Source organism: Bicyclus anynana, chromosome 8 (assembly GCF_947172395.1).
Source record: "Bicyclus anynana chromosome 8, ilBicAnyn1.1, whole genome shotgun sequence".
Classification (NCBI taxonomy): domain Eukaryota; kingdom Metazoa; phylum Arthropoda; class Insecta; order Lepidoptera; family Nymphalidae; genus Bicyclus; species Bicyclus anynana.
The window spans coordinates 10,355,654-10,368,994 of NC_069090.1; the positions used below are offsets into that span (position 1 = coordinate 10,355,654).

General features: G+C 40.2%; 1 protein-coding gene across 1 annotated transcript in view; it reads left to right on the plus strand.

The window, feature by feature from the left end:
* The first annotated feature begins 832 nt into the window (after window positions 1-832).
* LOC112049999 (citron Rho-interacting kinase) overlaps window positions 833-13,341 on the plus strand; it is a 33,662-nt gene continuing 21,153 nt past the window's right edge. The window contains exons 1-10 of the mRNA XM_052883053.1: window positions 833-1,209; window positions 1,642-1,739; window positions 2,382-2,534; window positions 2,666-2,862; window positions 3,627-3,789; window positions 6,164-6,279; window positions 6,765-6,945; window positions 10,796-10,931; window positions 11,161-11,254; window positions 13,035-13,217. Coding sequence (XP_052739013.1) covers window positions 1,005-1,209; window positions 1,642-1,739; window positions 2,382-2,534; window positions 2,666-2,862; window positions 3,627-3,789; window positions 6,164-6,279; window positions 6,765-6,945; window positions 10,796-10,931; window positions 11,161-11,254; window positions 13,035-13,217 — 1,526 coding nt within the window. The 5' untranslated portion in view covers window positions 833-1,004. The remainder of the gene's footprint in view (window positions 1,210-1,641; window positions 1,740-2,381; window positions 2,535-2,665; window positions 2,863-3,626; window positions 3,790-6,163; window positions 6,280-6,764; window positions 6,946-10,795; window positions 10,932-11,160; window positions 11,255-13,034; window positions 13,218-13,341) is intronic.

A 13,341-nucleotide genomic window follows, 5' to 3' on the forward strand; every position in this document is an offset into this window, starting at 1 on the left:
TTTTAGTAGGTACCATAAACGATTATCATACAATAACGTATATCTAACGTATAATTTATAATGAAAATAGTTTTTCAAAAATCCAATTAATTAAAAAGTCGAGCGTAAATATAATATACCTACGTATAGAACGAGCTCCACCGATAACCAGACATCTGACATTCAAAGGCAAAGGCGCACCGCCAAGCGATTTAGATTCCGGTACGATACCGTGAAGAAACTGAAAAGGGGTGTAGATTTACATACTCCTCCTAACTAGTTAGCCCTACAATTAGACTTACAAGTCTTACAAGTAAATATTTCTAAATATTTATTACTTACAATAAATATTTAGAAAATAAAATAATTTACAATGATTATTATTAGAAGTCTGGCTAGTGAAAGTAGAGACTGAAATCGCGCCCGCCAGATTTAAAGAATCATTTAAACAAATTAAAAAAACATGCGTTTTTATAATTTTTTTCAATTATTTTTTTTGTTTGTGAATACATTACTACTTATAAATAAGTATTAAACTCAGTTATTCCAATATTTGCATTTTGATTTTTTAAATTTGGCGGGCGATTTCAGTCTCTACTGTAATTAGCCAAACTACACTAAATATTTAGAAATTTGGTTTTAAATATGCTGTTGCTCTGTCAACATCCTAACAATATGCAGAATCTGGTCTATACAGCCCACAAACGGCTAAATAAATACAGCCTTTTTAGATACATAGATAGGTTTCAAAGACCAAAATCCAAACTAGAATTCCTCTTTGCTTTCAATAATTTTTAATGGTAACACTGACAAATAATTGTCACTGTTCCATGGTTGACACTTGTCTTTTGTCTAGAGTTTCATAGTTTGTCTATGAACTCCAATTTCAAATAAAAACGTTAAGAATACCGGACTGTTGCGAAAATATTAAATTTTGGAGCTTTTTCGAAAGTAAATGAAACGTAAACAAAAATATAATATGCATATTAATTGATTTATTGACATCATTATTATTCACTTGTGTGATGGAGCCCTCAAAAGAAGCTATCGCTGTTCGTGTTATGCGGTTAAACCGGCAAATTTTGGGCAAAGTGACCAGTGGACCCAGTAAACTTAGCAAGAAAATAGATCGAGAATCGTTGTTGGATGCTTTAACAGTTCTTTATGATGAGTGTAACGAAGATCCCGTCAAAAAATGTGATGAACTTGTGCGGATTTTCCTGGACAAATGTAAGTTTTGCGTAACAAAGGTAACACCTGCTTCAATGGAATGTTCGATACAGCTTGAAATTATAATTAGAAAAGGTCACTTCTTTAACTTAACTTAATTTACAACAATGTTTTCTTTGAACTATTACTCCAGCAATTATTCAGAACAAAATCTGGCAATAGGACGTCTAGCCTATTTGATAGAACTTGGTGAAGATTACGTTTTATCTTCATTACTAAATTATTATAAAATATTGTCAAATATTGGCCATGGTGGCCAATGTAATTTGAGATATAGCTTACATCTACACAGAAGATAATGCAGAAGCATAGCAAAGCAGGATATTTTAATACACATGAGTATTCTCTGTCTCATAGTTTAGTGTTGTTAATGTTAAATTAAGAATATACATTAACCACACTAAACTAAAAAGTTGTATTGTAATATTTTAGATCGAAGCACTCTGGCTGAGTTGCGGAGAGCCAGAGTATGTGTGTCAGATTTTGAGATGCTTCAAATGATTGGCCGTGGCCACTACGGCGAAGTACATGTAAGTTTCATATTATCAGTGATTTTATTGTTTGATTTTTCATTACAAGTAACTTTTATTATTCTTATATTATAATATTTTAAATACCTGGGGCAAAATCTGTAACCACACCTAATAAAGGTCTTATGAAATTAAGTAGCTATCTTTTTAAATTAAAATGTTATATCAACAAGCTTATGGTGCAGGGTCCATTGTGTGGCAGAAAGAAAAACACCTTGCAGATCCCTAGCCTTGTAACCAATGGTGTAGGGTTAAGGACGTTATTACAGAAGATAAGTTAAAAATGTTGTAAAAAATTGTGGTAAACTTTTTTGATAAATTGCTGGGTGGTGAGGGTAGGCCATGGCCAGGGATGGGCAATCCTAAGAGAGTAAAAATTTCACAACTCAGTTAGAAGAGATATTTGATTTTATAAATATATATTTCTTTAGCTTTGTAAATTGGCTCTTAGGTTTTATAAAATATTCATCAACCAACCTCATAATATAATAATTAATAAATATATTATCAAAAGTATAGTCCTTCCACAACATATAAAATGGTTAAATTGCCAATATAACTCTGAAGAGTTAAAAAATGTAAAATTTTAATATAACCCTATATTAACACTTAGTATACATGAACCAATATGTTACATTATAGATGGTACGTGAGAAACAAACTGGGGATGTGTATGCACTGAAAAGTGTCCGCAAAGATGAGGCACGGAAAAGAGTGTCCGGAGCAGAGGATGAGAGGGAAATACTTGCCACTGGAGTACCACATTGGATACCTCGGCTGCAATATGCCTTTCAGGTTAACTGTTATTTGATTTAACCACCTTTTTTTACCTAAAAACCCCTGTATATAAGTCATTGAGTTTTAATAATAAATAAAATTACTTGTTTGTATTTGAGCTGGCATTTAATATTTTTTAAATTTTACAGGATAGCAGCAATTTGTATCTAGTGATGGAGTTGTGCAGCGGAGGTGATCTATCAGGCTTACTGTCACGACGCAACCACCCACTGTCTGAGCGAGACGCAGCTTTCTATATTGCTGAAGTGGCTCACGCTCTTAAAGCATTGCATGCTATGGGATTTGTACATCGAGACGTTAAACCGCAAAACATACTGTTGGACAGGTAATAATTATTTGCCATTATTTTATCTGTTTTGTGGCTTTAGATTACAAGGCATTGTGTTTTTCTTTATTCTAGGAGATTTTCAGTAGAAATTCTCAGTTCAGAGTGAGGATTTCAATAGTGATATATTACAGCCTTATGTCTTGTAGAGCATGTTAGGCTGTCAATCCTAATTGATCCAAATTGTTTTTATTTTTTAAAGAATATTTCTTAACACAGTGTGCCTTTCGGCATAGGCCTCCAGTGACTTCCACTGCTCTCTGTCTATTGCAAACCACCTTTGGTCTAGCTGTTAGCTTTAAGTCGTCCTCCCATCTAAGGAACTGTTTGCCCCGATTCCTTCTACCATCTGTAGGGTACCATAGCGTCACCAATCTGCTCCACTTCCCCATTGTGCCCCTTAGCATGTGCCCTGTCCATCACCACTTTGCTGGTTGACACGAGTTAGTACATCAGTGACCCTGTTTTGGTTCGAAGGCCAGCGTTCCTCAGCCTATACTTTCTCTTATGGCCGGTCATGCTCCTTTCCATGGATCATTGGCACCTGGCCAGTTTATTGCCCTTTGAGCTATGGTGAGTGCCCAGGTTTCACAACCGTATGTTAGGCATGGCAAGATACATGTATTAAAAGCCTTTCTCTTGATTGCCATGCTCAGATCCCTGGATTTCATTATCTCCTTCAGGGACCAATGTCATTTATTAAGTGATCGTAAAAGAATATAACATTATCATGTTAAGCTCGCCAACCCACCAATGCTCTGCAGATGCGGCCACGTGAAGCTGGGCGACTACGGCTCGTGCGCGCGACTGTCGGAAGGCGGCTGCGTGGCGGGCGCCACCGCTGACTACGTGGCGCCCGAGCTGCTGGACGCGTGCGGCGCGCACACTGTGTGTCTCGAGTACTGCCGCCGCGCTAACACGGCCATTGTGGGTTCGCACGACACTAACGCTTCATAGCCCAAGCATACAGATAGAGTTCCGACTTCATAGCGTTCCATGTGATCTGTACTCAGACCAATTATAGGAGGACCAGCCCCCCTAGCAAAGTGGCACGTCGGTTCTCTTTCTACAATGGCTAACGCTTCGAAAACAAGATAAATGTATGGGAATGACAGATCTTGATCACGTGACCTGGTGATAGCAAATGTCATTCCCATACATAGTTCTAGTTTTCGAAGTGTTAGCGATTGTAGAAAGAGAATCGACATGCCACTTGGCTAGGGACGCAGTATCACACCCAAATTCTTCAACAAAATTGTCTGTCATTTTCTGAGGTTTTTGACCATTTATTACACTGTTCGACTACACAAAGAGATATTTTTACTGAGCTTGTTAACCAATGAACACAATCTATGAATCATTGCTACTATAGAGACAGTTTTTATAATCGCATTAGATTATTGATCATATAGTTACTTTGACCGAATAGTAACGCCTAGCAGGGCAGGTTCTATTGGTCTTAGTAACTGTATGACCACCTGCTCTCTATGTTTTTATAAAGTTACTAGCACAGAACACAGAACTCTGACCTGAGCGCTTTCTGTTTATGTGGGCCCTTATTCTCCCATAAACATACTTATATGAATCATCACATACATAATCTCTGCTCTTCTGTTAATCAATCTTGAACAAAATGAGGTCAGCCTTCATGTTTTCAATAAATATTATCACATGGTAGTTGCTGGCTGTAACAGTTTTTATGAAGTTCTGCTAAGTGTTCATCTATAAGCCTATCATTCGTACCACAACATCCTACCTATCTCAAGACGAGAGCAAGACAAAATGTCGACCAATAGCAGCATAATTGATAATACTGTTCTTTCTTAGGATTGGGCAAAAGAGACATGTTTCCTATCATCCCTAGAACTTTTTGTAGGTACTACAAAATATACAGATTTGAAACCTTTCCTTACTCAGTATTTCTTCACAATAGATTCTATAAGTATGTTGTTAGTGATGTTGACTAATATTGCACCTTATACTAATAATAAAGTCCGGCCGCTCAGAAATTGCGTTTCTAACAGGTCGTGATCGAATGGACGATGTAAATTTGGGCGCACATGGTTGTTGAACTGCGCTGTTTCAAAGTTAACTGTTTGTTTTTGTAAAACGAGACATAATAACAAAGCACATTGTATTTGAATACGTTTGTCCCATTCGATTACGAGCTTTCAAAAACGCAATCTCTAAGCGGCTGGACTTCAGGAAACTGTAGTGGATTTTGTTATAGTTTTTTTTTTAAAAGTGCTCAAGTTTCGAAATAAATTGCCGTTCTTTGCATGATCGACTTTGATTTTGTTCGAAATTGCAAATGTCTATGATTTATTATATATACTCAGAGACACAATTATTCGCCCCCTTTATCGCGTCATATTAAAGTGGGCGGATAATTGTGCCTCTGAGTATATTATGATATAAGTTTATATTATGATATATGACACGTGCTCTGTTTTTTTATGCTTAAGAGAGCATGAACACCTATGAGGAACCTAACTAAGCTATTATAATTATGTATTTCCTTTGTATGTAGATTTGTAGTTTAGATTGTTAACCAAGTAAAGTAATAATTGGCTTCTAAGTGTGAAAATGATAGTTTTGATTTATTCTCGTATTTAATCGCAATTAATTTTAGCATGTAGAATTAAAGTTCCAAAAATAAAATGTGGTTTAATCTTTGCTGATATTTTAGCAGACGCCTAATAAGTCAGTAAAAGAGAGAGATAAGTTTAGTTTTCTTCGTGGCGCCGTGGTGGTATGTGCGGTGAATTTACAAGACGAAGGTATTGGGTTCGATCCCCGCTGGGCCGATTGAGGTTTTCTTAATTGGTCCAGGTCTGGCTGGTCTGGTTTCGGCTGTGGCAAGTTACCACCATACCGGCATAGACGTACTGCCAAGCGATTTAGCGTGACAGTACGATGTCGTGTAGAAACCTAAAGGAGTGTAGATTTTCATCCTCCTCCTTACAAGTTAGCCCGCTTCTATCTTAGATTGCATCATTACATCATCAGGTGAGACTGTCAATCAAGGGCTAACTTGTAAAGAAATGAAAAAAAAAAGTTAGCCCTTGACTGTAATCTCACCAGATGGTAAGTGATGTATATTGTATAAGTCGTGTTGCGCCGACACGTCGCCTGCTGTTGCTGTCTGTCATTCAACTACGAATTCGTATAGAATTAAAAAAATAATAAAGCCATAATGTCCAATTGAGAACCTCCTCATTTTTGAATAGTAATTAAATTAAAAAAAAATAATAATTCGAAGAGGTAAGTTTAGAAAGTAAAAGTAATTATTTGCTTACAGTCGGCATGCGACTACTGGTCGCTCGGTGTGGTCGCGTTCGAGCTGGTCACACTAAAGCTACCGTTCTCTTCCGGTGAAGACGACTCGGTTGCAAAGATACTGAGCAATATACAAAGGTGAGTACGAAGCGAAATAATTTCTCATTTCATTAGTATGTGGGCCTGTTGCGAGACCTAAAGTCGCAGTAGGCGTATGAGGTATCGCAAACATATCGCTCTCGCTTGCGCTCCATCGTAATGAAATAAAGAGCGTTGTTTTTAATTATGCCGCTTTTGGTCGACATCACGTGGTCAGCAGTAGAACTAATTCTAGGGATTGAAATGGGACCGCATGTAATGTAAGACATGTTGTACAACACTTACTTTACTTGGTCTCGAACTTTTTAATTCAAATCAACAATATTGTCTTTACAGTACAGGTCCTTCTATGCCATCTCAATAGCTTATTTAATTTTATTTATTCTACTATCTTTCTGAAAGTCTCAAATGCCTACTAGGGGTCATTAATCTGCATGTTGAGAAGCTATGGTCTAGAATGTGCCTCGAGAGAATCCTCCCAAGTAGAGTAGGATAGTTAATAGCTTAAAAATGATTTGTACTAGGTACGAACGTGACGCTAACGCCTCACCGCCGTTCGAGCCCCTGCCCGGCGGCCCGTCCAACACGTGGCGCGCGTTCGTGAGTGGCCTGCTGCGCGTGTCGCCCGCGCGCCGGTACAACTACCTCGACACGCTGCAGCACCCCGCGCTGGCGCATCTAGCGCTGCACGCCATCAGAGACCAGGTACTCCTGCCCGGCGGCCCGTCCAACACGTGGCGCGCGTTCGTGAGCGGCCTGCTGCGCGTGTCGCCCGCGCGCCGGTACAACTACCTCGACACGCTGCAGCACCCCGCGCTGGCGCATCTAGCGCTGCACGCCATCAGAGACCAGGTACTCCTGCCCGGCGGCCCGTCCAACACGTGGCGCGCGTTCGTGAGCGGCCTGCTGCGCGTTCCGCCCGCGCGCCGGTACAACTACCTCGACACGCTGCAGCACCCCGCGCTGGCGCATCTAGCGCTGCACGCCATCAGAGACCAGGTACTCCTGCCCGGCGGCCCGTCCAACACGTGGCGCGCGTTCGTGAGCGGCCTGCTGCGCGTGTCGCCCGCGCGCCGGTACAACTACCTCGACACGCTGCAGCACCCCGCGCTGGCGCATCTAGCGCTGCACGCCATCAGAGACCAGGTACTCCTGCCCGGCGGCCCGTCCAACACGTGGCGCGCGTTCGTGAGCGGCCTGCTGCGCGTGTCGCCCGCGCGCCGGTACAACTACCTCGACACGCTGCAGCACCCCGCGCTGGCGCATCTAGCGCTGCACGCCATCAGAGACCAGGTACTCCTGCCCGGCGGCCCGTCCAACACGTGGCGCGCGTTCGTGAGCGGCCTGCTGCGCGTGTCGCCCGCGCGCCGGTACAACTACCTCGACACGCTGCAGCACCCCGCGCTGGCGCATCTAGCGCTGCACGCCATCAGAGACCAGGTACTCCTGCCCGGCGGCCCGTCCAACACGTGGCGCGCGTTCGTGAGCGGCCTGCTGCGCGTGTCGCCCGCGCGCCGGTACAACTACCTCGACACGCTGCAGCACCCCGCGCTGGCGCATCTAGCGCTGCACGCCATCAGAGACCAGGTACTCCTGCCCGGCGGCCCGTCCAACACGTGGCGCGCGTTCGTGAGCGGCCTGCTGCGCGTGTCGCCCGCGCGCCGGTACAACTACCTCGACACGCTGCAGCACCCCGCGCTGGCGCATCTAGCGCTGCACGCCATCAGAGACCAGGTACTCCTGCCCGGCGGCCCGTCCAACACGTGGCGCGCGTTCGTGAGCGGCCTGCTGCGCGTGTCGCCCGCGCGCCGGTACAACTACCTCGACACGCTGCAGCACCCCGCGCTGGCGCATCTAGCGCTGCACGCCATCAGAGACCAGGTACTCCTGCCCGGCGGCCCGTCCAACACGTGGCGCGCGTTCGTGAGCGGCCTGCTGCGCGTGTCGCCCGCGCGCCGGTACAACTACCTCGACACGCTGCAGCACCCCGCGCTGGCGCATCTAGCGCTGCACGCCATCAGAGACCAGGTACTCCTGCCCGGCGGCCCGTCCAACACGTGGCGCGCGTTCGTGAGCGGCCTGCTGCGCGTGTCGCCCGCGCGCCGGTACAACTACCTCGACACGCTGCAGCACCCCGCGCTGGCGCATCTAGCGCTGCACGTCATCAGAGACCAGGTACTTTTATTGGCCTGACCTTGAATTGTAAGCTTCAGTGGAGTGCTTATATAGAGACACTATCATTACCTACTACTACTAACCACAGGGCGTTCCCGTGGTTTTACTTGCGTAGTTCCTATTCATGTGAGAATGATATGGGGCTAAAATATAGCCTATGGAACTCACAAATAACGTGGCGTATAGATAATTTTGTAAACTTAGTTCAGCCACTTTTTAGACATTTTATCGATTTAATCTGCATATTTACAGCCTGCTAATACATCTAAAATATGTGATAATATAATATTTTTTTATAAAGAGCAACTGATAATATTTTTACAGAATCTCTGAACTACTAGTAACTTTGTTAAAACAGATAAATTTAAAGTATTAAATTTCTTGCAAACCTTTTAACATTTTAATCTGAATAAACTAAAGTATTTATTATGGCTTTTAAAAATAAAGAACTATAAATCATTAATTATTATTACTGCATAATAAAAATAATACAGAATTATATATGTTAATTTCTGGTAATTGTACTTTATTTTTTATTTAAACAATTTTATGAATCTATTTTAGTACTATTGTAGTAGGTTAGTTATGAAATATATTTGAACGCTATTAGTTCACAAAAAAAAAATATACAGCCTGCTTAGAACCTCCACCTTTTTGGAAGTCAAAACTGTAGTTAAGTAAAACGAAAATTATATGTAAAGGTTACATTTGCATATTTAATTCATTTTATAATTTTATTTAATTGAGGAAATTAAACCTAGCCGTTTCACGTGAAATGATTTAGTGCCTAATATTTTATGATCAATATCTTAAACGAGGTTATCAGCAGTGAATTACAACACATAAATAGTGTTTATGTATGTATTTTTATTGTAAAGCTATAAATATAAAGCAACAAGTAAATTTAATTTGACCTTGCTTTAACACTCAGGCCGACAACGTTTGAATTACTGCAAGTGAATGCACATGCAGTAATTCAATGAAACATATATGTACATACTAGCTCACTCGGCAAATGTTTTGCCATTTAAATCGCTAAAAAAAATCGGTTGTTTGTAAAGTCGGTTTACTGGCGATAGTTAAACGTGACAACGTCATAAGAAAATACTGATGGAATGGTTTTTCAAGAGAAAATGTTCGTTTTTCTAAAATATTGTTTAATAATCTTCATAGACCAGAATATACTTTATTTCTTGTAAAAAAAGTTGGCAACCCTAGAGCGAGGGAACGACGCATGACGTCATCTTTTTTCGAGCGTGCAGCTTCGTCGAATTATAAGACGTTGTCACGTCAATAAATTAGGGGGGTCATCAGTGACGTGCACTCCTTAGAGGCAAAGTGCCATGCCTACCCTAAGAACCAATTTTTATCACGATTTTTATTTCTCTCGTCTATTTGCCCTTTTTTTAATCTTAAACAATGTTAATAAAATAAAATACAAAACATTATTAAAAATTTATAAAAAAATTCAAACCTCCCGCGAGACATTTGAGTGCACAAGCAACTGGTGGTTAGGGCTCCAGAGTGAAGAACCTCCTCAGAATACGCGCCGTCTCAAGAATCACTGCCTTCTGTATTATTACGATTATTATTGAAGGGAAGGAATTTTCTGCTTTGTGCAATTTATAGAAACATATAAGGCATACCCTACTTAAAATCTTTGTGCACGCCTGGGGGTGAAGGTAATTAAACAAAATACTTTACCACCTATTCTCGTACATACAAAATAAATAAAAAAAAACTGTGTGTCAGCTCCGATGCACGAATGGAGCAATGAATTTACTCTTTCAGATCGACTGTCTAAATAAGTGTATGTTGCCCCGCAGCATACACTATGTTCGTCTCAATACTGAAACTGAAAGGCGCACAACCGCGACTAGCGCGCCCGCCAACAGTGTGCACATGCGTGCGGGCAGCGCACGGTGAAAGGTGCGCAGAATAGGTTGCGCACAAAAACGAGACGCTGTCATTCGTTTATCGAATTTTACTGCCTATATTTTTTTTCATACCGGGAGCTATATAATAAAAATCGATTGTTAGGGAGTAAACTCCAAAAAATCGTTAATATCGGTGGTTTTTAATGAGTGCGACCACACATCATAGACATTACTGAAGCAGTGAAGCAAGATGTTGACACGTCAAAAAAAAATCCTCTTGCCCAGTTGTTTCGGAGAGATCGTTTTTGTGATATTTTATTTTTAAATGAAATAAAATTTATAAAAGATCGCTTTAACGATAACACCTTTGCATGCTGTTCGTAGTATTAAGTTTATCTTTTAGGTATTATTTAATTTTTTTGTTAGTTTATGAATCTACATTATGAGCAATAAAGAATTAAATAAATAAAAATAAAATATTATTAAGAAAATTTAATGCGTAGGTGCCGCCGTGGGTACCTCATCTTCGCGGTCCCGAAGATGCCACCTTCCTCCCGTGTCCAACGAGAGAGGCCTCGCCGCCTTCCGCTGCACCCTTTAGAACGAGGCCACCGTTTGCTGGACACCTACCTTTTGTGGGTAAGTCAACGGAACTCTTATGCTAGCCATTGACTATCAAGTATACCCACGTTTCTGCAGCAGCAGCAAATATATTTCCCATAAATTCCATATAATTATGGATTTTATTTCATAATTATATGGAATTAACGGACTATTGAGACATCAGAAATATTACTCAAATATCACATTTTTTAGTTTTATTCTAAACTTTTCATTTAACCTATTTTTGTATTTATTAATTGCTCAGGTTACTCATACATAGCATCAGATGAAATTGACGAAAGCAGCAGCGGATTCAACGCGTCGCATGATTGTACAACTATAGATTTGGCTACATTTAAGTAAGTATTCTTATGCATAAAATAATGGGGATGATGACTAGGTTTGAATATATTGATTTTTATGATACATTTGGGTACATAGGGTCAATATTAAGTAATTTATACATAAAAAGCAAAGATTGTGTGGATATTTGCAAAATAAATGAGATTATAAAATTTCAAAAACTATTAAAAATAATTTATCGTAATTAGATGAAAACTCATACAGTTTTAGCTTCCTTACATTAAATGTGACATTTTTTAATATAGGAACTATAAGCATAAACGCACAAATAACAAAGATATTAGTAATTTTGTTTGAACGCGCATACAAATCTAACGATCATTACATTGCCTATGACGTCATTATTTCGAGCCATTTTGTATGGGGCGTTTTCCAGGGATCCGCGGCAGCGCCGCAAATCTGACTCTTTAAATCCCTGTAGCTCCGAAAGTAATGATCGCAGATACCCTGTTTCTTTTACAAAATTGCTTTACTATTAGTATACTCTTAATTTATATACAATTTAAAAAACTGTCATCATCCCTATTGCTCTTTATTAGTCTTAACTTCATCCGCCCTTAGACCTTATTAATTCGGCCCTGTCGCGATATACATTCTTAGCGAATCCTACAAACTATTCTACTACCTTCCTTGTAAATTTCATTTTTGTATGTCGAGTGATTTTCGATGTCGTGGTAACATATAAATAAACTTTTCTCGAAAATTTTCTCAATCAAATCAAACTATTTACACGATACCAATCCACAAACAAGCTTTTTAAAGTTTTTCTCTGCCTGTCTTTTTTTTTGTCTGGGCTAATCTTTGGAACGACTGAATCGATTTTAAAGATACTTTTGTGAAAGTAACCTAAAATCTCTGTCTACCAGTGGGAAGATAAAAGAGGTTACGAACCAACATAAAGGCTACTTTTTATTTACGAAAAATCCATGGTTCCCGTGGGATTAAAAAAAAACCATTTCACGTAGACAAAATGGCGGGCGTCCGCTAGTATTAAAGCGTTTTTCAGATAGCGTGGGTACGGTGACAGTTGCCTTATGACGTTCATAATACGTACTATTATCGTGTATCGCGGCAAACTTTCAAGAGTGAAACGGACTGTCACCGTACCTATGCTATCTGAAAAACACTATAGGTTAGATTTACAATATGATTGACATATTTTAAAGTTTGAAGCCAAAATAAAAAAGAAATTCAAAAATACAAAATTCATTTATTTAGGCTTAATTTACAAGCACTTTTGAAAGGTCAAGATTATGTCATAATTTAATTTAATCTAATGGTGGTAATATCCAAATCCGCCTTGGTCCGAGAAAAGCCCACAAGAAACTCAGCCAAGGTTTATTTTTTTTTTATTTATCATTTATATACTCATTAACACTATAATAAGACTTTCCTAAAAGCTTGCGTTTGCGTTTTCGACGACCGCGTGGCGCAGTGGGACCCTGCCTTCTGCATCCACGGTCGTGGGTTCGATTCCCACAACTGGAAAATATTTGTGTGATGAACATGGGTGTTTTCCAGTGTCTGTGTATTTATACATTATATAAGTATTTATATGTAGTATATAAATGTATATGAATATTATAATATCAACTATCTTAGCACCCATAACACAAGCTACTCTGTATGCTTACTTTGGGGCTAGATAGTGATGTGTATTGTTTAAGTATATTTATTTATAAAAAAAAAAAACATTGAACTTTTTTGGAGACATTCCAGTGGCTCCAGTGGCTACTTTTTATCTATTTTTATATTTTGTGTGCTAACGTATTTCAGATCTGCGGAAAAGTTAGCTGTGATGCGTGGGCGTGAAATAGCGTCGTTACAAAGCAAGTTGGCCGCGGCCGAGTCGGCCTCCAGCGCGGCGGCCGAGCGCGCGCGCCGAGACGCCGACGCCGAGGCCGAAATACAGCGCGCCAAGCTACAAGCCGAAATCACCGCCCTCACCTTACAGAACAAGTATAGTTTTTTTATCAATTTCAATCAATATTTTTTTATCGGCACGAGTTTGTTTGACAATTTTGATACTTTACCCGAATTACTATGATACTATATCTTGAAACTGTTATTCACGTAGTGTTGA